The sequence below is a fragment of the Podarcis cretensis genome (genome assembly GCF_951804945.1).
Source record: "Podarcis cretensis genome assembly, chromosome: 12".
Lineage (NCBI taxonomy): Eukaryota > Metazoa > Chordata > Lepidosauria > Squamata > Lacertidae > Podarcis > Podarcis cretensis.
The window spans coordinates 2,417,745-2,444,332 of record NC_137181.1 but is presented as its reverse complement, the minus strand read 5'-3'; the positions used below and the strand labels follow the sequence as shown (position 1 = coordinate 2,444,332).

General features: G+C 44.1%; 2 protein-coding genes, 1 long non-coding RNA gene and 1 pseudogene across 7 annotated transcripts in view; 2 read left to right on the top strand and 2 right to left on the bottom strand.

Moving 5' to 3' along the window:
- LOC307199076 (verrucotoxin subunit beta-like) overlaps window positions 1-26,588 on the bottom strand; it is a gene marked incomplete at its 5' end in the record, with an annotated part of 126,502 nt that overhangs the window by 44,009 nt on the left and 55,905 nt on the right. Inside the window, one exon of one of the 4 annotated variants that reach the window (XM_079946682.1) lies at window positions 1,080-1,086. The exons of the other annotated variants lie outside the window; for them this stretch is intronic. Of the gene's footprint in view, window positions 1-1,079; window positions 1,087-26,588 lie in introns of those variants that run through there. 4 annotated transcript variants of the gene reach the window in all.
- The window catches only part of LOC307199310, a 60,529-nt gene continuing 39,879 nt past the window's right edge, over window positions 5,939-26,588 (top strand). The window contains exon 1 of the long non-coding RNA XR_013831852.1: window positions 5,939-6,950. This is a non-coding gene — a long non-coding RNA (uncharacterized lncRNA). The remainder of the gene's footprint in view (window positions 6,951-26,588) is intronic.
- LOC307199249 (uncharacterized protein) lies at window positions 7,792-14,577 on the bottom strand. The gene is made up of 2 exons (XM_079947036.1): window positions 12,876-14,577; window positions 7,792-11,413 (listed from the first exon to the last, which is right to left on the bottom strand). The coding sequence occupies exon 2, from the start codon at window positions 11,392-11,394 to the stop codon at window positions 10,432-10,434; it is 963 nt and encodes a 320-aa protein (XP_079803162.1). The 5' UTR covers window positions 11,395-11,413; window positions 12,876-14,577; the 3' UTR covers window positions 7,792-10,431.
- Window positions 12,649-24,649, top strand: LOC307199708 (GTPase IMAP family member 4-like; annotated as a pseudogene). Its single transcript has 3 exons — window positions 12,649-12,828; window positions 20,698-21,458; window positions 24,603-24,649. The product of its transcript is annotated as a GTPase IMAP family member 4-like (transcript).

The following is a 26,588-nucleotide window of genomic DNA, read 5'->3' as shown; positions in this document are numbered from 1 at the left end:
TCAGTACCTGTTTAGGGAAGATTTTAATGTCTGACATTTTAATGTATTTTTAATCTTTTGTTGGAAGCCGCCCAGAGTGGCTGGGGAAACCCAGCCAGATGGGCGGGATACAAATAAATTATTTTATTGTTACTACTACTACTACTACTATTTTATTAGTAGTAGTATTACTGGAGAGTAAGCTGCGCATGATTCATGGATTTCTTGGTATCATTCAAGAAGGTGCCAGATCCACCCACTTCAACAAACTCCCCCCCCCCCCCCATGAAACTGTCTTTAAGTGATGTTTCCAAGTTGAGGTATTTGCTTTTGTCTTCAAAAGACTCAGAGGTGATGGTATGAAATTCAGTTATGCATTGTGGCTTTGTATCAACATCACTTTGCAGAGTCTCCTGGTCCCACAAGGTGATACCTTGAGAAACAGATTAACGGAATATATTTTTTCAGATTTCTTATTTTGAACTATTTCAAAGAGGTGAATATTTTTTAAAAAAACAAGTGAGATGTACATTTTGTCACTTGGAAAGGAAATGGCAAAAGTGGATTTGCATATCTTTGAACATCCAGCTTTATAATATCATTATACTTCTTTCAGCAATTTCCTGTTTCTGAATCCTCTTGCCCTTTTGCCTGCCAGCTTGGACATGTGGATTCCTGACCCTTTGGGCTGAAGAGGAATCGACCTCATGCACTTCCATGTGTGATGTGTTTTTATCAGTCCTATTTTTCTAGAAAAAGAGGTGCCAGAAGTTCTCCCCATAAACACCTCCCTCATTCTCTTAGAATAGCAAAGGTGCTCACCTGAGAGGGGCCGGAACTGAGTCCCAGTGAGTTCTCACTGAAAAAATGTCCCAGTTTCTATTATTTTGTTTATGGAAATGTATAGGTCACCAGAAGTGGTGTGAAAAGTTTAGTAGCAAACCCAACAAAAATTACAATAAATTAAAAAGTATAGAACTTATGCTCCTCTTTTTAAAATATACCAGAACCCACAAATAATATGGAAGCTGAGCCTGGCCTGTATCTGAACGGAGTGCTGCTTGAAACAACTTGGAACAGCTTCCTGAGCAGCACCTGACGGTGACTTCTGCTCCTCAGTTATTTGCCTATTTCTGGATTGCTTTAGATTAGGAGGCCAGCATGGGATTAGGAGACCAGCATTTGATCTGGCTTGAAAACGAAAGCAGGTTTCTGCCAGCACAGAAATAGCTGGACCAAGGCATCCTGCCACTGACTATAACAGCACCTGGTTTACGGGAAAAGCCTTGGGGTGGGCAGAGAGAAAGGAGGTTTGCTGGTGCTGCAGAAATAGTGCGGAGGCTCACAATTTCTACCCTCCAATGACAGAAGAGAATTGAGGCCTTTCGGGTTGCCACACCCCACCCTCAGCCAATCAGCACCCCAAGGTCCCTCTCCCATGCCCCAGCCCCCTCAACTCACCTCACTTCATATCTGACCATATTTACCTTATTTCTCCAAAAATATTATTATTATTGCTATTATTATTATTATTATTATTATTATTATTATTATTATTATTATCTGTTGAAGCCATATACCATTTATTTTGTGTTTTATGTTACAAACCCATACAAGCAATAAATTGCTGAATGTTTGCCATTGCAAAGAAAGAAAGAAAGAAAGAAAGAAAGAAAGAAAGAAAGAAAGAAAGAAAAAGAGAGAGAGGGAGAGCAGACCAGGCAGGGCCTAGGATGGTGCAAACCCTGATTACTTTGTGAGTTTCATTAGTTCTCTCCTGGACTCCTTTGGCAGGTAAAAGGTAAAAAGGTAAAGGGACCCCTGACCATTAGGTCCAGTCGTGACCGACTCTGGGGTTGTGGTGCTCATCTCGCTTTACTGGCCGAGGGAGCCGGCGTACAGCTTCTGGAAACGCCGTTTACCTTCCCGCCGGAGGTAGACCTATTTATCTACTTGCACTTTGACGTGCTTTCGAACTGCTAGGTTGGCAGGAGCAGGGACCGAATAACGGGAGCTCACCCCGTCACGGGGATTCGAACCGCTGACCTTCTGACCAGGAAGTCCTAGGCTCCATGGTTTAACCCACAGTGCCAACCACGTCTCTCTGAGTGCCCCCCTAAATAATCCCACCACCAAGCTTTTAATGTTTGGTGTTTTATCGCTTTATTATTATTATTAATAATATTCTGTTTGGTAGGGTAATAATAATAATAATAATAATAATAATAATAATAAATAAATAAATAAATAAATAAATAAATAAATAAATAAAACAAAAATAATAATAGTTGGTGATTATTATGATTCTTCTAACAATGCTCCTGTTGACCTATCACTGGAAGAATTGCAATAAAGCACCTAAAGCACTCTGGTTCCCAAGATTGACAAGATTTCTGCTCCCCTCCCCCTCCCCCCATTTCTTCCCAATGCTTTTCCTGTAAACCAGCTTGTTTACCAGCACTGACAGACATTGGCAGCCGGTGTGTCAGACCATGCCAGAGGAAACCCAATCCATGGCAGAATTACTTTCGCTTTCTACTCAGATCAAATGTTGGACTCCTAATAAGTTCAGGAAAACAGACAAGAGAAGCAGCGCATAAGGTCGACCAGGTCTGTATCCAAGTGAGGGCAGAGAGGGCAGCTGAGATTGCCAAAGAGGTGGTGTGTGGGCATGGGATTGTGAAGGGGGTGAGGGAATCTGAAACAATTCAGAGCTAGCTCACTTGCAAATAGGTTTAGGGTTGCAACTTAAGGGTGACAGATTACCGGTAACTGGAAAGTATTTTCTGCAAGAAAACACCACTGCATATGCCAAATTCTTACAAACTTTTAAGAGGATTTACAAAGTACATTGTAATATTCAACCTCGGAATATGTCAAGTAATTCAGGAAAAGGTGGGGAAGACGCGAGTGCTTGGATGAGTCAACTGCCCAAATTTTGTTGCTAAAAGTTAGAACAACCTGCAACACCAGCAGCTTTTGTCAAATGTCCTGATTTCAGTGGCAATCTTCCCGTTTTAGTTGCTGTTGACAGAGAGATTTAGGGATTTTGTTTATTTTGAATGGTAACCACCCTTTGCTCTTAGGAACCGGCTGGTTAGTTGTCATTAATGTGTAAATAACCCGTATCATTTGCAGTGACAAGTATCTAGAGAGTGACTTGGTGGGAGCAAGAGAAATGTCTGCTAGTTTGGTTTCGGACTCTTCCTTGGTAAGTATTAAGAAAGATGCCTGGAAAAGGCTCCAGTTTAGCAGATGGAAAGTATTTTCTGCAAGGAAACACCACTGCATATACCAAATTCCTACAATCTTTTAAGAGGATTTACAAAATATTGTAGCTCTGTAGCTAGGCCGGCTTGTGCAGCTGCTGGTTGAAGCCCCCTGGGGGAGATGTCTCCAGATGTGAGCCAAGGGAATCCTCCTTAATGGGCTTGGGGTGGAAGATGCAGAATGGAAAGAAGCAGAAGTCCCAGCAAAGGAGGAAGGGATGCAAAAACTTACGGAATATGCAGAAATGACGAAACTTACCGGAAGAATAAGAAATCAGGATAACAAACTTTTTATAAAAGAATGGAAATGGATTACTGAATTTTTACAGATAAAAACATTAGCAGGATTACTGTAATGATTACTGTAAAAACCTGCAGTTTTATAAGAGTATATATTTACAGTAGATAAATAAATGAGCAAGTTAAATGAATTTGGAAATGTAGAATATATTTTTTTAAAAAAATAATTTAAGGAACCGCAGAAAGAGGGGGAAGGAATTCAAAATATGGGAATGTTGTTTGTAAAACAAATGAAATGTATAAATTTGAAAAATACAAATAGAAAACTAAAAGAGAAAAAAGAAATGAGTGCCATGCGATGTGCCAGAACATCACCAGCATTGGCTTGAGAGTCAACTCCCAATCTAGTCAGGTTTGATGCAGAGAATGGGAATTGCACCATCTTATCTCCTTTGCCTCAGGCAGCAAAATGTCTTGGGCCGCTCCTGCCTCTGAGGATGGGAGATGGTGGCTGCAGCTGAGGGCAGCAGGATGTGGAAGGGATCCATCTGGCCCAAGGGAGCACAGAGCCATGGACCGTCTCCCGGGCAAAGGAGGAGAGGACCTCCACCTTCAGCCGGTGGCTTTCCCAATGGGCACCTTTCACCAGCAGGCCATTTGAACCTGGACAAAGGTGGACCTGTGGGCTTGGGCCCCACTGACCTTTCCTTTCCTCGGGTCCAGCCGCAATTGCCCCCAGTCTACCCCCGATTCTCTTTGCAGATTGACATCCTCATCGCCTTTTAAAAAGTGATGGGGGGGGGGAGGCGTCAGCATGACTTAGCTTATTGGGTTTAGGAAAAGCTCCACAGCCATTTACAAGAGTCAAATACAATCCTAAAAATGTGTAAGCCTAATAAACATCTCCTTAAGGGGATCGAGGGGGCCCTGTGGGTGATGCCGAGCAACATCATGACGTCATGCGTGTGATGCTGTGTGATGCTGCATGACATCATGCATGAGACATTGCTCAACACCTTGAATCTTCTGTCTTCTTTGGTGATCCCTCGTAGCTGAGTAAGATTGTCTTCCATAAACACGGTTTTAAGAGTGACATTGGAGGCCAATTCTGGATCCACACCTCCTTCCACAGTGGGTTGTGGAAGGGTTGGAGTTGATCACGGCATAGATTTGCCAATCGTGCCTTCCTCTTAGCACGTTTCTCCCTTTTGTCCTGAGTTCGAGTGTCTTCAAAGCCCAGGACACCTTTGGTCAAGGCTGTTCTCCAACTGGAGCTCTCGCAGGCCAGTGTTCCCCAGTTGTTGGTGTTTATACTACATTTTTAAAGATTTGCCTTGAGCCTTTGAACCTCTTTTGTTGACCACCAGCGTTACACTTTGTGAGAACACCCTGAATATTAGGAGACTCGTCCCCCTCATCCCCTGCCAGGCATCATTCTGTGCACTTCTCAGTATAGTATGGTGCTGATGATGTCAAGCTTGCAAGTTCGATGGGGCAGCTGCATATTCCTGCACTGCAGGGGGGCTGGACTAGATGACCCTCGGGGGTCCCTTCCAACTCTATAGTTCTCTGACTCTGCGACCCTCTCGTGCGCTCGCCTTTTCTCTAAGCTGAAAAGCGCCCGACGCCGCCACCCACCGCCCAAACCAGCTTCTGGTTCTCCAGGCAGCCACTGGGGGGAATTCTTGTCCTGCTCCTTCCAAGCCGAAGGGGACTTAATTCAGCTGCTACTTTCATTTTCCCTTCGGAGAAGCAGCTCGTCTCTCGCTCCCGTTCGCTGCAGGAAAACTCAGACCGGCGTGGAAGACGACGCGGGCCGAGGAAGGATCTGCAGAGGCAGCTGAGGAGGTGAGGTCTGCCATCTGGGAAGGGCAGAGTGGGGGAGAGAAGGAGGGAGAGAAGGATCTGCTGCCAGAGGACCCGGGAGACGCCCCTGGTCTGGCTGGCAGCCCTGGGCAGCCTCTCCGCGCTCCTGGGCGCACCCCCTCCCTACCCACCCACCCCGCCCCACCTCGGAGCCCCCACTGATTTCTCAGCCAGCCCAGAGGAGGGAATTGGGGTCTTCCCCGTTTCAGAGCCAAGAAGCTCCACACATTCCTGTGACTTGAATTTTAAGGCACTTTTGCGTCCTCATTCCTGGTATGGGAGGGTCTAATGGCATGCACCCACTCCCCACTCAGCCAAGAAGTTCACCGGGTGCCTTGGGCTCCGTCACTGCCTCCCCTCCGTCAGGCTGGGACCCTCATGCATCCCCTGCTTTGGAGAGGCGAGGGGGCGCAACGCTCTCCTCCTCCCTTCCGCCCCATTCACAAACCAGATCCTCGATGAATTTGAACTTTTCTCCAGGATGAGGGAAGCCCCGGGAGGGAGCAGGGGGCTCGGGATGCAGCAGGAGGAGCAGTTCTCGTGGAATTGGAGAGCTCAACCCTTTCCTCCTCATTCTCGGTAACGAAGGAAGACAAGCGCTGGACAGCACCTCTTGGGGGGCCCAGGGAAGCATCCTGACTCTTGATTTTGCGCGTGTGCGTGTGAAGGGGAGGTTGTATCTCTCTCCGCCCCACCTGTCCCTGGCTCGCCCGGTTGCGCAGCCTGGCTACAGCCCGAGTCCTGTTACTCCAGGCAACCCATCCTGAAGCGGGCGTCGGGTGGAGGAGGAGAAAACAGCCTCTAAGGTATTGGTCTGGCTGAGGAAGAGGTTTGAGGAGCGGCCGGGTCCCTGCAAGACTGCCCCCCTCCGCAAGCCAGAAGGGGGTGGGTGATGGGGAGGCAACGCCCCCACTCCTTGGGCTAAGACGTCCCAGGCCCATCTCCACTCCCCGGAGTGGGAGATTTCACTGCACTTCAACCCCTGCATGCGCGCAGCCATGCGCACGTGGGAATTCAACCCAGTCCCGTGTACACCCGCCACCCTCGCGCGAGTCAGCGGCCATATCTCTGTTCTCAGTGGTTCCCGCCCAAGTTCATGTTTTTCTCAAACCCCAGAAGAGGCTGGCGGTGCTGCTTGGGGTGCGCTTGGCCCGGGATGCGAGTTGCAAGCCGGTCTGGTCCTCCTCAGCCCCCCCCCCCCAGGTCTGCCCGAGAGACTCAACAGGGGGAGGGGGGCTGTTGCTGCGCTCCTGCTGCACCCCCAGAATTATTCTTCGGGGGGGGAGGCCAGGAAGATGCTCTGGGAGCAGAGGCCCCCCCGCCTCCAGGGGGCGCACAGAGCAAAGAGACGCCTGGCCGGAGAGAGAGAGGGACGAAGGGGAAGAATCCAGACCCGGGACCCTGTAAGAAATGCCTTGACATTATGACAGCACTCACCACTTAGGAAGGGGCTGCTTACAGACGAAGACATGGTTTGGAAAATCATTTGTATTAGTTTTCAAATACAATATTCCAATAAAAGCCTCATTATAACCATGCCAATTTATAATACTATTAATAATATGAATCTTTCAAAAGCCAAATTGTACAATATAGGTGCCCCCCACGTGCTAGAAATGATGGTTTGATGATTTACTTTATTTCTGCGTTCCAAAATCTTATAGATTTCCATCACACTCCAGTCAGAAAAACAAACCCTTATACCCCAAATGCAATTTTAACGCCTTCCATTCGCATTCACACATTCAACGATTTATAGTCCTACAGGTGAAGCATTTAAACTCTCTCTTTGTTCTTTTTGTAATATATTATGTCTATCTTTTGTCAGTTGTTGTTCTCCATCATGCCTCAGGCAGAGCTAGTGTCCCACTGCTGTTTCAGAAGTTCTCCATTGCTCTGTCCCCAGCTTCAGTGTTTTGCAACATTTTTTTTTTATTTTTTATTTTTTAAAAAATAATTTTTATTAGTTTTAACATATAAATTATAAAATATACCACAAAACTTCACCTCTTATACAATATTTTTTTGGACTTCCATCAGCGCCTCTGATGATCCACCGTTTTAACCGTTTTTATGCATTTCTTAAATTCATATTGCCTTTAATTATCTTAACTAACCATCCTCCTCTTAGTCCATTTTTGAAATAGTTCCAGTAATTCTCCTCACAAAACTTATTGCAAACCTACAAACATAGTCTGATCATCACAAATACTTTTCGTATAATCTGTAAATTTACTCCAGTCTTCCGTGAATTTCTGGTCCCGCCGATTACGAATCCTTCCTGTTAGTTTATCTAGTTCTGCATAGTCCATTAATTTCATCCTAGATTCTTCTTTTGTCGGTAACAGTGTTTTGCAACATTAGCAGCAGCTGCAAAAAATCATAGTGTCCCCCCCAAAATTCTGTTTTTTCTCTCAGCCCGGGGAGTAGAGCATTTTTGTATATTGTTCTTTTTTCTTACACATCTTTGTTCTCTCCCCTTCCACCTTTTTTCTCTGTATCACTTTAAATTTTTATAACTGAAGTTCTTTCAATAAAATATTAACATTGCAGAGAGCGGGGGGGGGGGGGGACAGCTCATCTAGTTCAGCATCCTGTTCTCCGGAAGGTTTAGCCCCCTGGCAGGACTCGAACGCAAGACCAATTCTCTCCCCTCCTGCAGCTTCCAGCACATGCTATTCAGAAGAACTGCTGCCTCCAGCTGTGGGGGCAGAGCATATTCACAACATGCAAAACTAATATTGTTTAATTATTATGCAATTCTACTTTTACCACCCCCCAAAAATTGTCTGGTTCCAACTAGTTAAAAGCTTTTCCAGATATATAGTAAATTATCCTAAATATTCAGGCTGTGCAGAGTCACCCTGATCTCCCCTGGATCAGTCAGGCCAGGGGTCAAGCACCCCAGATCCAGCCCCAGATCAGTTCAGGGGCAGAGCTAATGTTTAAGTGGGGGTGGGGTTCAATCCCTAATTAAATGTACAATCTGGAGGGGCAAGGAGGAGATTCCGCATCTCTTCTCCGCCTACTGAGAGGAAGAGTAGCAGTAGGGAGACAGCGTTTTGGTGGAGGTAAGAAACACATTATTTTCCCATTGATATCAAAAATACCTCCTCCTCGAATGGAAAGTAAAAGTGGAGGAGGTAAAAGCAGTCTTGATACACTGGGCACAGGACATCGGACACAACATACTCATGAGTGAATGGGAAAGGCTATGGAAAGTGGACATTAAATTCACTGCCTGCTAAAACCTAAGGGAAAACATTTTGAAGACACAATATAGATGGTACCTAACCCCGGCCAAGTTGGCCAAAATGTATAATTATAGTACGGAAGTGTGTTGGAGGTGCAAAGAGGGGATAGGTACCTTCATACATATGTGATGGGAGTGCAAGAAGTTAAGAGAATTTTGGGATGTCATCTGTAACGAATTGAAAAACATGTTTAAATTCCCTTTTACAAAGAGAACCGGAAGCCTTTCTGCTTGGTATCATGTCTGTAGACCTTTATTTATGTATGCCACTACAGCGGTGAGAATTCTGATAGCCCAAAATTGGAAAAGTAACAATAACCCCACAAAATCTGATTTGTTAGCAAAAATGATTGAATGTTTACATCTTGTAAAACTAACAGGGAGAATAAGAAGAAGTCCTATTCCAAAAGTTAATAAAGAATGCTCAGTCTTGAAAGAATATCTTAAAAGTTTATACGGACAACGCAAGTCTCCTGGCAGATACAAACTAAATCTTGAAAATAGAGGGAAAGTATAGTAAATCTGATTAGATAAACATAAAGGAAAAGTAGAATAACTAATATGATATGTGTATAGAGTTAAGTTTGGAAACAAAGCATAAAGAGAAGAGTTGGAAGTCAAATATCTGGTGTATATGTCGGGTATGTATTATATGTAATGTATGTAATGTATTGTATTTGTTAAGTTCTATGTAAATTGATGCATCTGCTGGGTGACCTTGGGCTAGTCACACTTCTCTGAAGTCTCTCAGCCTCACTCACCTCACAGAGTGTTTGTTGTGGGGGAGGAAGGGAAAGGAGATTGTGAGCTGCTTTGAGACGCCTTCGGGTAGTGATAAAGCGGGATATCAAATCCAAACTCTTCTTCTATTCTATATTAACAATAAAGATCATTTTTGAGGGGGGGGGGCAGAAACACATTGCTTTTCCAAGTCTGCCCTGCGACATTTTAGAACAATATATTTGATATCGTTCCAATAACATTGAACAGGTCAGTGTGTATCTAGCCTCAGAGTCCCTGCACTTAGCAAAAAGGTTATGGGGGGGCTGCTTATACAGAGATTTAAGACTGAACAGGAGCTGCTGTGTTTACCCTGCATTTAGAGAGAATATTCATCACTCTTCTGTTCCAATATCCGGATGGCAAGAGGAATTTTCCTTTGTCCTTCTGTTCGCTCATCATCTCCTCCTCCTCTGGTAGCAGATCCTTCTTATTTGCAATCTTCTGCTTCTTTCTTCACATCCTTGAGCAACTGGATCCTTTTCTGATATCCAAGCTTGCGTTCCTCCTCTTCAGACGCAATGAGCATGTCGATGTATTCTGGAGTGGAGAGCGGGTTGGGCTTCAGGGCAATTTCCTGCAGGCGCCGCAGGCTTTGAGACGCTCTCTGGATGTTTTTGATCAGATTCTCTCTTACTTCGATGTACTCCTGGCTGAGGAGGTGAAGCACCTCCTCCGCTGTCATAACCCCATGGCAGGCGTGCTCATACTTTTTCTTCAGGTCCTCATAGGTCTTCTTCTCTTTCCTTATTTCGTCCTTAAATTGGCAATCCTGGTTGCAGTGGTCACTAGCTGAGCACTTGCCAGGACAAACGTTGCATTTTCCTTATAATAAATTGATAGCGGAGCAAAAGCGGTTCAGCCGGTCCCAGGTAGCCCTGCAAGGATAGTGGCAGGTGACCTCACAGTTCTTGCAGTTGGTTGCATATTGATGAGCTCCAGAGAGGTCTTGCTTCACTTTGACGGTGACTGGGAGTTCATACTCAAAATCTCTGTTGGCCTCCATGTCAGCTTTGTGCTGGTCAAGGGCTTGTTCTGTTTCCTTCAGTTCTTCCAGTTTGACCAGCCGGTTGTGATCTGGGGCAGCAGGCCCTGCACAACAGTCTCCAACTCTTTCCGTTCCCTGAGAACTTCCTTCGTCAAAGACAAACTCCTCGTGTTCAGTTTGCTTAACGAGTCAAAGTAGGTCTTCATGCTGATCATACCCATTTTCCAAAACAGTTCGTCAAAGTTAGGGCTCTCCCCGTCCCCCACGACATTGTTGGCAAACAGGGCGGAATTGTTGAATTTGAAATGCACGGGGTTCCCCTTACCATCTTTGGCGCATGGAACGTTGGCCGTCTTAATGGCCTCAAGGACCAGGGGAGTCTGTGAATCTGCAAAGGTGATCAGGAACTGGATGTTCTCCTTGATATCTTTCCCAAAGATGGAGAGCACGGAATCAAAGACGTATTTCTCGGCTGCTGATAAGCGATTTGTGGAGGCCAAGACCACAAAACAGACACAATTGATGTGGTCGATTCCTCTTGGGCTGGAGAAAAACTCCCGGATCTTCTCCTCTAACTTTTTGTCCTGCTCTATTCCTCTCGTGTCTCCGAATCCTGGAGTGTCAACAAAAGTGAGAGAGCAAGGGATCTTGAGACCCTCTTGATAGTTCACCACATAAGCCATCACTTCGGATGTCTGGCTTTCTGCTTGGGTTCTGCCTGTCATTTCATGAATAAGTTTGAACCGGAATTCATCTCCCCATTGCACGCCCAGGATGTAGTTGATCATCCCATTGATGAGAGTGGTTTTCCCTGATCCAGACGCTCCCATCATCATGATCACTTTGTTGGCGATCTGTAAGTTCTCTTTGCCTAGATGGTACTTTGGGGGCGTTTCAGACGCCTTTTTCAGTTTTAATGCATAAACAGAAGGGTCACCCCTTTCTACAAGGATACTTTCTTTGAGATATTTCTGAGGTGGTTTGTTTTCACTTGTTTCCTGTGTTCTGGAAGACGCCATCTTCTTTGTAACAAACTTGCTGTCACAATTAAAAGAGAAACACATGTATTAGAAAAATAAATGTACTCTTCTTCCTATCATTATCATTATGATTTTATCACTTTCAACACACTTTGAAAGTACAAAATGCAATAAAAACAGTTCAAAAACATTTTAAAACAAATAGTAGCAACTTAAAAATTAAAAACCCCAATACCAAGCAGACCGTCAAGGCACAAACTTCCTTCATCCGGCTGTGAAGGCTTGTTGGAACAGAAAAATGTCTTCTATTTTTTTCTGGGTGCCTGTCCTATCTTGACAGAAATGCTCTTCCACAGATCAGAGGCAGCCACACTAAAAGCCCTGCTCTGAGTTACCAGTGTTACGTTAAAATCTCCTTCCGTATCACCAGTTAGAACCTGGGTGCATATCTCGGGTAAGAATTTCTCAGTTATCAAAGAAACAAACAAACAAAATCAGGACTGTCCCAAGTCGGAACATTCAGGTGTGATTCCAGTAATGCAGAGGATCGGGCCCCTTCCAACTCTGCAATTCTATCTGTGATGCGGAGCATATGGGAGACCACATATTCAAAATATTCAAAATCAGCACCAGATGACATCACATTTGGATGGAATTTGCCACCTGTGTGACTGTATTGTGAAATAAGCTGCAGAAAGACAACGGGTCCACTTCCCTTCTGAGAACCCAGATTTGGTGGGTCAATTTCTCTGATGGGGCTATGCCTAAGGCTTTTAAAAACCAGGTCATAATAGGTTACATAGAAATATCCTTCCAGTCCTGAGCTCCAACTAAATGGGCAGCTGTTAGCAAATGAGCTGTTAGTATCTCGCTATGTAAACTGGAGTTACATCCCAGAAACATGGAGACTAAACACAACCAGGGACATTTCAAAAACCACCAAATCCCAAATTTTGCTTACATGCTCATGATCCCAGCACAAATGGTAGTTAAGAACCTTTCACATTGGAAACCCATCAACAAAAGGGGGAGCAGCATTTCAGCATGTGGTTTAGGCGTAGTGGGGTTTACAGATTGTTTTTAGTGAATGTTGATGAATCCGACCATTTTCAATGCACTTCCTTTTCTCATTAATTGATGGAGACTGGTAAAACAAACCAGGGGAACACACAGAAATGTCCAGGATGCAATAGCCCAGATGGTCCACAGCCGCCTGCCCCATCCCTCCTGCAAGGAAGCAAGAGGTAGTGGCAAAGGTGCTCAGCATCTTAGGAGTCAGGGCAGGGGTCCCCCATGTCCCACCCCAAATCCCGGGAGAGCCTTGCGCTGCAGCCTTCACTCATTTGCTCCAAGTCTGGGCCCTGTCAGGATGGATTTGTGGCCTTTCCAAAGAGCCAGAGAGCAGGAGGCGAGGGCATCATCAGCGCAAGATCCCTGTCACCAAGTCCCCTCTGCAATATGCCGTGGTTTACAGTAGCCATGCAAAAGAAGCTTTGGACAACAAAAGAAGTGGACAGTACCAGTGCAACCTCCAGCCATTTGGTGTAGGAGTCCACCACTATGAAGAATGTTTTTCTCTGGAAGGGGCCTGTGAATTCCATGTGGAGGTGTGACCATGGTGCTCGGGCAGACTCCCAGGACTGGAAAGGGCCCCTTGGGGGATCCGGGCGATTTCAAAGATCTCCTCTCTGCAGACGCTGAAGAATGTCGCCCTCTTCTTGGTATTGTTGGTGACCTCTTTAGTTTCCAGGAGGAAGCTGAAACGGGAGGCGTACGCTTCCCAGTCTCCTGATGCTGTGTTGAACAGTGAGAAGCTGCTGTCAGTTGCCATTCTGAGTTCCTTGGGTCCTGGAGCTGAAGCCTGGATGCACGGTGCGATGCAGCAGGGCGGCAGGCGGTGGTGCTGTGCTGCTGTGCATGGCAGTTAGCTCAGCAGAATCCCACCTTCGCCGCCAGTGAAATATACTCAGAGTCGAGTGTGAATTTCATGCTTTTTATTCACCTCATAGTAGCAATGATTGAATCTTTCCCCAAAACACTTGAAAATAAAACCCCAAGGTGGTTATCACCGATGGAAGTGAAGGCTCAGAAAAAGTTCAATATGGAGGCCAAATGGCCGAAATATTGGGAAATTTTGGAACAAGAAGGAGATAAATTGAAATTGCAGAGTTTTGAGAAACTAAAAGATAAAGTGCGAGATTGGCTTCATTATTATCAAATAAGGGAGGCTTACAATCTAGACAAGAAAATTGGCTTCCAGGTGGAAAAATCAAAATGGGAAACAGAACTGTTAGATCCCCAAACTAAGATATTATCAAGAATGTATAACTTGCTGTTAAAATGGAATACGCAGGATGAAACGGTGAAATCTGCTATGATAAAATGGGCACAAGATGTTGGACATAACATTATGTTTGCTGACTGGGAACAGTTGTGGACCACAGGTATGAAATTTACGGCATGTAATGCCTTAAGAGAGAATATTATGAGAATGATATACAGGTGGTACATAACACCAGTCAAGCTTGCAAAAATCTATCATTTGCCCGATAATAAATGTTGGAAAGGTAAAGAAAATGAAGGTACATTCTTTCACCTTTGGTGGACGTGCCCAAGGATTAAGGCTTTCTGGGAGATGATCTATAATGAAATGAAAAAGGTATTTAAATATACCTTTCTGAAGAAACCAGAGGCCTTTCTCCTGGGCATAGTGGGCCAATTGGTGTCAAAGAAGGATAGAACTTTCTTTATGTATGCTACTGCAGCAGCAAGAATACTCATTGCAAAGTATTGGAAGACACAAGATCTACCCACCTTGGAAGAATGGCAGATGAAGGTGATGGACTATATGGAATTGGCGGAAATGACTGGCAGAATCCGAGACCAGGGAGAAGAGTCGGTGGAAGAAGATTGGAAGAAATTTAAAGACTATTTACAGAAATATTGTAAAATTAATGAAGGTTAGAATGATGTCGGAATGAAGTTAAGTGGTTTTTAGCAGTAATGCTATAAAGGAGCATGTGAAAATGGATTGTTAACAGGCGAGAAAGTAAAGTTATAATATATTAAGATAAAGGATTAAGATAAAAACAAAGAGGGAAAGGATTTGCTGAATTAACCAACTGAACTGGAATACAAAAAGGGAGGTGTGAGGAGGTTAGGGAAACAAGTAAATGAAAGACAAGTTATGGAAAGATGAATTTACTCTTAATTGTTTTTATTTTTTCTGTATTTACCTCTCTTTCAAATCAGAACCAGTGAGGGCAGTGAAGGTCCTGTGTGAGTGTCTGGAGGCGGTTGGAGGATGGATGGCGGCTAACAGATTGGGGTTGAATCCTGACAGGACACGACCATAATGCGGTAAAGATGGAAATGAAAATAACAGCAGCTGGCTCCTTCAGATGGAGAATGAATGACACCCTATTTAAAGATCCAGAGGTGTACCAAAAGGCCCAAAAGACTTTGAAGGACTATTTTGAGATAAATCTAAGGACAGAAGTGGAGAAACGAGTGATCTGGGACGCAAGCAAGGCCGTGATGAGGGGTTTCTTGATACAGCAGAACTCCTTGAAAAGGAGGAAACAACAGGAGAAGAAAGATAAAATTTTGGAAAAGCTAAAAGACAGTGAAAAGAAATTGAGATCCAACCCAAAGTCACATGAGATCTTGAGACAAATTAAACTGTACCAGAAGCAATATATGGAATTGATGAATCAAGAGATTGAATGGAAAATTAAACGAATGAGACAAAAGACATTTGAATCGGCAGATAAATGTGGGAAACTCCTGTCATGGCAATTGAAGAAGAGACTGAAATTGAATACAGTTACAAATTTGGAGGTAGATGGAAAGAACATTTCGAAACCAAATGAGATCAGCAACTGCTTTCAGAGTTATTTCAGAAGATTGTACGCACAAGGGCCGGAAAACGAAAGAGACATTGAAGAATTTCTTAAGAAATATGGATTACAAAAAATTTCGCAACAAAGTATGTTGCTTTTAAATGAGAAAATAACTGAACAAGAAATTGAGGGTGCCATTCAAAATATGCAACTGGGGAAATCTCCAGGGCCAGATGGACTAACCTCCAGATATTACAAAGCCTTGAAAGATTGGATAATCCAGCCGCTTAAGGAGGTTTGTAACGAGATATTAGAGGGGAAAAGGGCACCTGAGACGTGGAAAGAAGCTTTCATCACACTTATACCAAAGACTGAAGTTGATAAAAAACAGATCAAGAACTACCGCCCTATATCACTACTTAATGTGGATTACAAAATTTTTGCAGACATTTTGGCAAAAAGATTGAAGAAGGTGTTGGTGGAGGAGATCCATAAAGATCAGGCAGGCTTTCTCCCGGGTAGGCATATATCTACTAATGTAAGGAACATAATTGATATTATAGAAATGTTGACAGTGAACATTAATACGAAGGCAGTTTTAATTTTTGTGGACGCGGAGAAAGCCTTTGACAATATATCCTGGAAATTTATGAAAAAGAATCTCCACGGGATGGGGGTAGGCCAAAGGTTTGAAAATGGTATAAGTGCAATTTATTCTGAGCAAAAGGCGAAGCTAATTGTAAATAATGTGGTTATGGATGAATTACTGAATTACCTATAGAAAAAGGGACACGTCAGGGGTGCCCAATATCCCCATTACTTTTTATATCGGTCCTGGAGGTCCTGTTAAATATGATTAGGGGGGACCAGCTGGTAAAAGGGATTCAGGTCGGAGCCAGACATTACAAATTAAAGGCTTTTGCAGATGACTTAGTACTGACCTTGCAAGAGCCAGACACTAGTACCAAAAGAGCTTTGGAATTAATTCAAGTATTTGGCCAGGTCGCAGGATTTAAGTTGAATAAACAAAAAACCAAGGTACTGGAAAAAAATTTAACAAATGTTGAAAGGGATAGATTCCAAGAGGAAACTGGGTTAGTGGTGGCAAAGAGTGTAAAATACCTGGGGATTAACATGACATCTAAGAATGTAAACTTATTTAAGGACAACTATGATAAGTGCTGGACTGAGATAAAGAAAGATTTAGAAATATGGTCAAACCTGAAGCTTTCCTTGTTAGGTCGAATTGCTGTAATCAAAATGAATGTATTGCCTAGAATGTTATTTTTGTTTCAGACATTACAAATTGTTGATAAATTGGACTGTTTCAAGAAGTGGCAGAAAGACATATCTAAATTTGTCTGGCAGGGCAAAAAGCCCAGAATTAAGTTTAAGATACTTACCGATTCTAAAGAAAGAGGGGGGTTCGCCCTGCCGGACTTAAGACTCTACTATGAATCGGCAGCTTTTTGCTGGTTAAAAGATTGGCTACTTCTTGAAAATGCAGACATTCTAGATTTGGAAGGATTTGATAATAATTTTGGTTGGCATGCATATATCTGGTATGACAAGGTTAAAGTGTATAAGGGTTTTAAAAATCATATTGTCAGGAAAGCACTATATAATGTTTGGATACGGTATAAAGATCTATTGGAAAACAGAACTCCCAGGTGGCTTTCACCTATGGAGGCTAAGGAGGTAAAGAAACTTAATATGAGAACCAATTGGCCGAAATATTCTGAGATTTTAGAACAAGAAGGTGGTGAATTTAAACTACAAAGTTATGAGAAAATAAAGTCTAAGGTACGAGATTGGCTCCATTATTTTCAAATAATGGAGGCTTTCAAACAAGACAGGAAAATTGGCTTCCAGGTGGAGAAATCGAAATTAGAAACAGAATTGTTAGAACCCAATACTAAGAATTTATCAAGAATGTACAACTTGCTGTTGAAGTGGAATACAATAGATGAGACAGTGAAGTCTGCTATGGTTAAATGGGCACAGGACATAGGTCATGACATTATGTTTGCTGACTGGGAGCAGTTATGGACCACAGGTATTAAATTTACGGCATGCAATGCCTTACGAGAAAACATTATGAAAATGATTTATAGGTGGTACATGACCCCAGTCAAGCTTGCGAAGATTTATCATTTGCCCGATAACAAATGTTGGAAATGTAAAGATATGGAAGGTACCTTTTTCCACCTTTGGTGGACCTGCCCAAAGATTAAGGCCTTCTGGGAAATGATTTACAATGAAATTAAGAAAGTGCTTAAGTGCACCTTTAACAAGAAACCAGAGGCATTTCTCTTGGGTATGGTCGGCCAGTTGGTGCCGAAGAAGGATAAGAATTTCTTTTTGTACGCTACTACGGCAGCAAGGATTCTTCTAGCAAAGTATTGGAAGACACAAGAACTACCCACGTTGGAGGAATGGCAGGCGAAAGTGATCGACTTTATGGGACTGGCAGAAATGACCGGCAGAATCCGCGACCAAGAGAAAGAGACTGTGGAAGAAGATTGGAAGAAATTTAAGATGTATCTTAAGAATTATTATAAAACTGAGGAGTGTTAAAATGCTGAGGGAAAAGAAGACGTAGAATTGCAGCGATAATTGGGTTTAAATTTTATGGTGGAATAGAAAAAGAGGATGAATTTATATTTAATTGGGCAAGAAAGGTTGCTGAATAATGGTACTAAATTAAGGATGCAAAAAGGGAAAGGTATGGGGAAGTCCGGGAAAAGAGGGTTATGGAAATAAGGTTAAGAAAATATGAGTTTTTTGTTTGTTTGTTTTTATGTTGTTTTCTGTTTTTGTTAAAAAATTGGAAACTAATAAAAATCTTTATTAAAAAAAAAAAAGAATCCTGACAAGACAGAAGTACTGTTTCTGGGGGACAGGAGGCGGGCGGGTGTGGAGGACTCCCTGGTCCTGAATGGGGTCACTGTGCCCCTGAAGGACCAGGGGTGCAGCCTGGGAGTCATTCTGGACTCACAGCTATCCATGGAGGCGCAGGTCATTTCTGTGTCCAGGGCAGCTGTTTACCAGCTCCATCTGGTACACAGGCTGAGACCCTACCTGCCTGCGGACTGTCTCGCCAGAGTGGTGCATGCTCTAGTTATCTCCCGCTTGGACTACTGCAATGCACTCTACGTGGGGCTACCTTTGAAGGTGACTCGGAAACTACAACTAATCCAGAATGCGGCAGCTAGACTGGTGACTGGGAGCTGCCACCTAGACCATATAACACCGGTTTTGAAAGACCTACATTGGCTCCCAGTACGTTTCCGAGCACAATTCAAAGTGTTGGTGCTGACCTTTAAAGCCCTAAATGGCCTCGGTCCAGTATACCTGAAGGAGCGTCTCCACCCCCATCGTTCTGCCCGGATGCTGAGGTCCAGCACCGAGGGCCTTCTGGCGGTTCCCTCATTGCGAGAAGCAAAGCTACAGGGAACCAGGCAGAGGGCCTTCTCGGTAGTGGTGCCCGCCCTGTGGAACGCCCTTCCAGCAGATGTCAAAGCGATAAACAACTACCTGACATTCAGAAGACATCTTAAGGCAGCCCTGTTCAGCGAAGTTTTTAACGTGTGATATTTTACTGTATTTTTGGTTTTTATGGAAGCCGCCCAGAGTGGATGGGGAGGCCCAGCCAGATGGGAGGGGTATAAATAATAAATTATTATTATTATTATTATTATTATTATTATTATTATTATTATTTGCTTCTTTTTTCTATCTTTTTCTTACTTTTGTAACCTTTTTTGAAATTTCAATAAATATCATAAAAAAAAGAATTTCCCCCCAAAACGCCTAGCTATATATACACATTATTTGAACAATGGGCCCGGCGTGATTGGCTAATTCCGGTCTGCTCCTGCAGGCCAATTAAGTTGCTGATTCACTTCATCCAGGAGCCTGATTGGCTGCTCCTGCAGGCCAATCAGGTCGCTGGTTCACTTCCACCTGAGGGTGGATTGGGTGGCTCCTGCGGACCAATTAGACTGCTGCATTCTGGATTCTACTGTTCTAGGATTCAGCTCAGTACATAACAGTATGTTTACAGAGCTTGTAAAAAACCACATTCAGCTGAAGTTTCATTGCCCTGATTCTGGGATCCCTTTCTTCTCCTCCTCCTCCTCCTTCACCAGCACCACCCAGTTCCTTTAAGTTGCAAAGGTGAAGGGTTTGGCTGATCCTTTCCAGACTGTGGAGTTCCTTTAAAAGCTTCCTGGTAATTCCTCAGTAAGAGCTTCAGTAAGCAGCAGCAGTGCACCTGTCAGAAAGGCAGCTTGACCCACCGAGGTATTAGCCACGCTCAGGGGGTGAAGGTCGGGCTCAGCAGAGGAGCCGATGGGAACCAAGGAAAGGGTTGATGCTCCACAGGCTCCCTCTGGATCCCTCCCTCCCCACAGTTGCTAGATGCAAAGATATCAACAACATTAAATCAAATGTTGGGAAGGAAAGGAAGCCTGGCCGAAGCCTCCTGTTTCCACTTAAGGCAGCAGGGTTGAAATGGAGGGCAGATCTGAGAGGCAAACAGAGAGATGCCTTGGGCAACCTTTCTTAAGGCTACGCACACAAATTATTTCACACGCAACTCTATAATGAATAGGACACTGTGTGAGGCAACAAAGGCATGCTTGTAAATGTGTGTAGTAGTAGTAGTAATAATAATAATAATAAAATATATTTTTTTTACTTATACCCCGCCCATCTGGCTGGGCCTCCCCAGCCACTCTGGGCAGCTCCCAAAAGAATATTAAAAGCACAATAAAACATCAAATATTAAAAACTTCCCTAAACAGGGCTGTCTTCAGATGCCTTCTAAAAGTTGGATAATTGTTTATTTCCTTGACACCTGACGGGAGGACGTTCTACAGGGCGGGCGCCACCACCGAGAAGGCCCTCTGCCTGGTTCCCTGTAGCTTCATTTCTCGCAGGGAGGGAACCGCCAGAAGGCCCTTGGAGTTGGACCTCAGTGTCCAGGCCAAACGATGGGGGTGGAGACGCTCCTTCAGGTCTACTGGGCCGAGGCCATTTAGGACTTGAAAGCTCAGCACCAGAACTTTGAATTTTGCTGGGACACATTTGCCAACTTCTACTTTTAACTATGGATTGCTATGGCTCTACCCATGAAAAAGAGGACATGTCCTGGAAAGAGGAGGACATATGGCAACCCTATAATGCTTATCTCATTCACTGAGTGCATTCAAGAAACAAAATTGTTCCTGAAGCCCCCTCTGCCCCCTATAGCTGGCACAGGGGAAATTCATGTCACTGCACCCACTTTGCAGACATTTCACTCTTTTCTTTCAGAATACAAATAAAAGATGGGGGCAGAAGGGTAGCTTGTTGCTGGGACTCAGGAGAGGCAAACAGCCCCTGTGCCCTCTGACCCACAGCTCCTGGGAGATAGAGGTGGACAGGGCAGGATTGTACCTACCATTGCCTATCTGCCTGGCTACTCTCAGAAGAAGTGCCTTTACCTCACAAGTAGCTTCTTACATTCTTGTTTCTTGTCGGAACTGAACTGAGGATCGCCCTTGTTAGTAAAACTGGAGCTGGGAAAAGCGCAACAGGAAACACCATCCTGGGCGACAGAAGCTTCACGTCGTCCACATCCTTTTCCTCAGTGATGAGAAAGTGCCAATGAGAGGAGACTATCATTGGTGGTAGGAGAATTGTGGTTCTTGATACGCATGGCTTTTTTGACACTAAGGTTCCAAAAGAAGAGGTTTTGAAAGAAATCAGAACCTGTGTGAGGAACCTCTACCCAGGACCACATGTCATCAAACATGTCATGCAAGTTGGGCGTTCCAGCCAGCAGCAGAAAGCCGTTGCTCAGAGAATCCCAAATACTTTCAGCCTCAGAGCAAGAGCATACATTGTTCACCCGCAAGGATGATCTAGAAGGTAGATCTTTCAGAGAGTTCTTGGCGGAGGGAAGCCAGGATCTGCAGAAATATATAACTCAGTATGGTGGGTGGTGCCTGGCTTTCAACAACAGAGCTCAAGGGCAGGAAAAAGAGGATCAGGTTGATGACCTGCTTGAAATAATCGATCACCTGGTTGAAAGGAACTAGGCAGCCTGCTACACGGAAGACATGCTAGAGGAGGACAAAGAAGAGGTTGAGAGGATGAAGAGGAAAATACGAAGGGAAGTGGAAAGGGAACTCATGACGAGAATAGAAGAAAGGAAGAAAGAAAGAGAAAAGAAAGAAAGAAAGAAAAAGAGTCTGACTCAATATGCAACATATTGTAATGCATCTAGTGAGAATGATCCACTTCAATACCAGAATATTTTGACTATCAGTAGGGATGTCTTGTGGTTGCTGACCTTGAGCCAGACATCCTGGAGAGTGAAGTCAAATAGGCCTTAGAAAGCACTGCAAATAACAAGGCCAGTGGAAGTGATGGTATGCCAGCTGAACTATTTAAAATTTTAAAAGATGGTGCTGTTAAGGTGCTACACTCAATATGCCAGCAAGTTTGGAAAACTCAGCAGTGGCCAGAGGACTGGAGAAGATCAGTCTACATCCCAATCCCAAAGAAGGGCAGTGCCAAAGAATGCTCCAACTACCGCACAATTGCACTCATTTCACACGCTAGCAAGATTATGCTTAAAATTCTACAAGGAAGGCTCAAGCAGTATGTGGACCAAGGACTCCCAGAAGTGCAAGCTGGATTTCGAAGGGGCAGAGGAACCAGAGACCAAATTGCAAACATGCGCTGGATTATGGAGAAAGCTAGAGAATTCCAGAAAGACATCTACTTCTGCTTCATTGACTATGCAAAAGCCTTTGAGTGTGTTGACCACAGCAAACTATGGCAAGTTCTTGAAGAAATGGGAGTTCCTGATCACCTCATCTGTCTCCTGAGAAATCTCTATGTGGGACAAGAAACTACAGTTAGAACTGGATATGGAACAACTGACTGGTTCAAAATTGGGAAAGGAGTACGGCAAGGCTGCTTATTTAACTTATATGCAGAATTCATCATGCGAAAGGCTGGGCTGGATGAATCCCAAGCCGGAATTAAGATCACCGGAAGAAATATCAACAACCTCAGATATGCAGATGACACAACCTTGATGGCAGAAAGTGAGGAGGAATTAAAGAACCTTTTAATGAGGGTGAAAGAGGAGAGCACAAAATATGGTCTGAAGCTCAACATCAAAAAAACGAAGATCATGGCCACTGGGTGTAGGAATGAAAATCACGGGAGACGAGTAGTAGGTGTCACGAGAGGCGTCTGCCGGGGGAAGCCCCGGGAACTCTCATTTATTGATTATTACAAACATTGCCACAGGTGTGCTTGTGGCTGATTGGTTGATACAAACACAAAGCAACTGTTGATACAAACACAAAGCAACTTGTTGCTGATTGGTTAACATAAGTACAAGGTGGGAATTACATATAAACATTAATCACCAATAGATTAAAGGCTGGGAAACGGGCCTGGAACTTAGACAGGCATGAAACCTCCTAATTAAATTATAACTAAAGATTGATATAGCATGACTAAAACAATTACTAATGATTGATCATAGCATGAAAGAATATAACAATCGAGTTCCGTAGATGTGGTCAGCTATGCATTGAGAACAGGTCATCATGAACTTAAAATGAACTGAGCGATGAGGGAATGTCTTGGTGTTTGGAACAGGTTTGTACAGTGTGTGCAGAAGCAGAGAAAAGATTATAAGCGAGACTTCCCAGAATGCCGCAGTTATGTGCAGGAACAGAATTTCCCTTCATCTCCCCCTTTTTTCTTATTTGCGAGGCATTCTGGGTGAATAAGACGAAAATATTTCGGGATACGTGGTTTGCCAGCACATGCCCAAGATAAGTTCGCCAGGGAGGATGGGACAAAAAATACTACGAGATACGTGGTTTGCCAATGCATGCTCGAAATAAATCTGCCCATATCTCCCCTTTAGTTTACTGTTGGTGTTGCCATTTCGCAAAGTAAGCAGCAAGGATTTTATTGGGTGGCTGAGGGGGAGAGAGAAACCGAGAGAAGAGACATATGAGACCAGGAATGCATTGGAGGAAGCAGCATAGTAAAATCAGTATACAAATTATGACAATAGCATATCGAAAGAGATTACGAAGTCAAGTAAGATTTGGCAGCCAAGCGGTAAGCCACTGGGTGAAAGAGTCCCAGAAGGCAGGAAATCCAACATCCTGTTTGATGTGATGTGTGAGATTTTGTAAATGAGAAATCTGTTTTTGAATAGCCTTAGAATTGTCAGTAATATTAAAGCAGCACATATTATCCACTTGTTCGCATCCATAGTGATGAAGCATCAGTAGATAATCGATAGCAGCGCGGTTCTGCAGGAGACCATGCCGGAGTTCACTCTGCTCTTTATTCAGAAGGTGAAGGGCTTGTGAGGTAAAGTTCAGAGCTTTTGCTGCAGAGCAAGCTAAAGAATTAATATTCCTGCTATTCCGTACAGCCAATCCAGGGACTCCTAAGAGAGAGACAGCTAGAGAAATATATTCAGATCTGCTAGGGAGAGAGACAGAATCGTCACAATCATTACTCAATTCTACAGAGCGTCGATATCGAGAGCGGGATAAATGATGCTTCTTGGGTAAAATGATGGACAAACGGCTTAAACAGCAAGGTGTGCCATGGCTGATATTTGCTGGAATATAATTAAACGTATAGCCTGGGCACGACCAGAACCAGCCGTCAGGCAGCTCTGTGTATTTATATATATATATGAAATAGTTACATAATCAGAGCAATTGAAATTAGCCTTGCCCATTTGCACACAGTTGGCTTTTGTACAATTCACCATACGGGCACAAGTAATATTATAAGATGCCACGTACGGGGTTGATAAATCAATGGCCAAAGATGGGCGTCGGCACACTTGGTTACCCCAGAGTTGGTAACCGGCATAACCAAGGGTGCAGAGAGAATCATTTTGGGGTAGGGATGAGAACCACCAAGTGTCATTTTGTATATCAAAGGGATCATGACAAACAGGGATAAGGCAAGAACCAAGGATTTCACCGATGGATACCTGCTGGGTGAAGCAGAAAGAAGAAACATTAAGGGTTTTTGCAAAAGATTCCCACACATTTATTGGTGTGGAATCACCGCTGTTAGGAGCGGAAGCAGAGAGGGGCAAAAACAAAACACTGAAAATGAGCACTATCATGGAATTTATATTAAGGCATGAAATGAGGCACAGAAGCAAATTATCATTTCCCACTTTTCTTTTCTTTTTGACGAAGATGGGGGTATTATCCGTCAGGGGGTCTGCATTGTTTAGCAAAATGACCTGGGTGCTTACAGTTGAAGCAGTTGCCTGTTGGCTTATTGTCAGCTTGGATGACACTGGCAAGCAAAGACATTGCATGGCTCTGGCTTCCAATTTCTGCACAGGTTTGAATGATATCCGCCAGATCGAATTTAGGACGATTAATGATTGACTGCAAAGCCTTCTTACAGTCGGTGTTTGCATTTTCAAAAGCCAATTTTTTCATCAATTCATTCTGGGCTGTAGTATTATCAACCTACCGAGTGACTGCTTCTATCAATCTAACTCTAAATTGATGGTAGGGCTCCAAATGTTGTTGCTTAATACTAACAAAAGAGCTCAGGGGTTGCCCTGAGACAGGGACTTTCCAAAAGGCGCGCTGTACACAGGTCGCGGTGCGACTAAAATGTACAGGTGTCAGCGTTGCCTGGGCTGTTATATTATCAAACAGGCCAGCACCATAAAGTTCATTGGCTGTATGCTGCGGATCAGACAGGGCTACAGCACCATGCCTAAATTCACTGTCAAAAACTACATACAGTGGTGCCTCGCAAGACGAAATTAATCCGTTCCGCGATTTTCTTCGTCTAGCGGTTTTTTCGTCTTGCGAAGCAAGCCCATTGACAGCTTAGCGGATTAGCGCTATTAGCAGTCTAGCGGCTTTTAGCGATCAGCTGAGAAGCGGCTTATCAGCGGAACAGCTGATAAGCGGCTTAGCACTTAGGGAAAGGGCGGAAAAAAGCGGGGGGGAAAGCGGGAACTCGCAAGATTTTTTCGTCTTGCGAAGCAACCCCATAGAGAAATTCGTTTAGCGAAGCGCCTCCAAAAACGGAAAACCCTTTCGTCTAGCGGGTTTTTCGTCTTGCGAGGCGTTCGTCTTGCGGGGCACCACTGTACTGCGCTGGAGACAAAAGCATGCGCATCAAATCTTTCCAATCTTGGGGTAGCATTGTGTAACCAGTTGCTATCCCCTCCAGCATCCCTGTCACATAAGAGGATTTTAAGCCAGAATCAGCAATGGCTCTCCTTAGTTCTCTCATAACAGAATAAAGAAGTGTCTCATACAACACATGTTGTTGAGCAGTTCCTTGGTTTGTATAAGAGATAGGGAAAGCAGATGGTAATTCCCCAGCCCACTCAGATTCATCCTCTAAGGACAGGAGCCCTTTCTGCCTTGCCTGAGAAAGTGCGGCACGCACAGCTCCAGTAGGAGCAGGCAAAGGAGGGAGGGAAGGGGGGATGGGGGGTGGAAGCAGGCTGAGACGGTTGAGAGGCAGGGAGGGGTTGGCCGGGCTGCGAAGGAGAAGGAGGCAAAAGCTTTGGATAAGGGGGGGGGGGATTGTCTGCTACAGCCAGAAGAGCAGGGGCTGAAGGAGACGCCTGGGGTCCAAATTTAGCAACGGCCTCTGCACATTTCTGCCAGGTGAGCAGACAATGAATCGGAGCCCTCGGTTCTGCGAAGAGAGTCTTTCTGAACTTTTGCCAAGTCTCCACCTCCAAAGAACCAGTCTCGGGATAGGAAGGGCATTGGCAAGCGATCTCACAAAGCAATTGTTCAATTTCTTTTAAGGAAACATGAACACCCACAACCCGCTGTCTAACTAGAGAAAGCAATTCCCTGGCATGTTTTTTCTGCAATTTAGTCAATTCCCCTCCCATACTCACGAATTAGCGCGCTTAGACTTTTCCAGTCGAGTGAAGTACAGGGGTTCGGCTGCGTAAGGGATCTGGCACGTCGGGGGTCACCAGATGTAGGAATGAAAATCACGGGAGACAAGTTGTAGGTGTCACGAGAGGCGTCTGCCGGGGGAAGCCCCGGGAACTCTCTTTTATTGATTATTACAAACATTGCCACAGGTGTGCTTGTGGCTGATTGGTTGATACAAACACAAAGCAACTGTTGATACAAACACAAAGCAACTTGTTGCTGATTGGTTAACATAAGTACAAGGCGGGAATTACATATAAACATTAATCACCAATAGATTAAAGGCTGGGAAACGGGCCTGGAACTTAGACAGGCATGAAACCTCCTAATTAAATTATAACTAAAGATTGATATAGCATGACTAAAACAATTACTAATGATTGATCATAACATGAAAGAATAT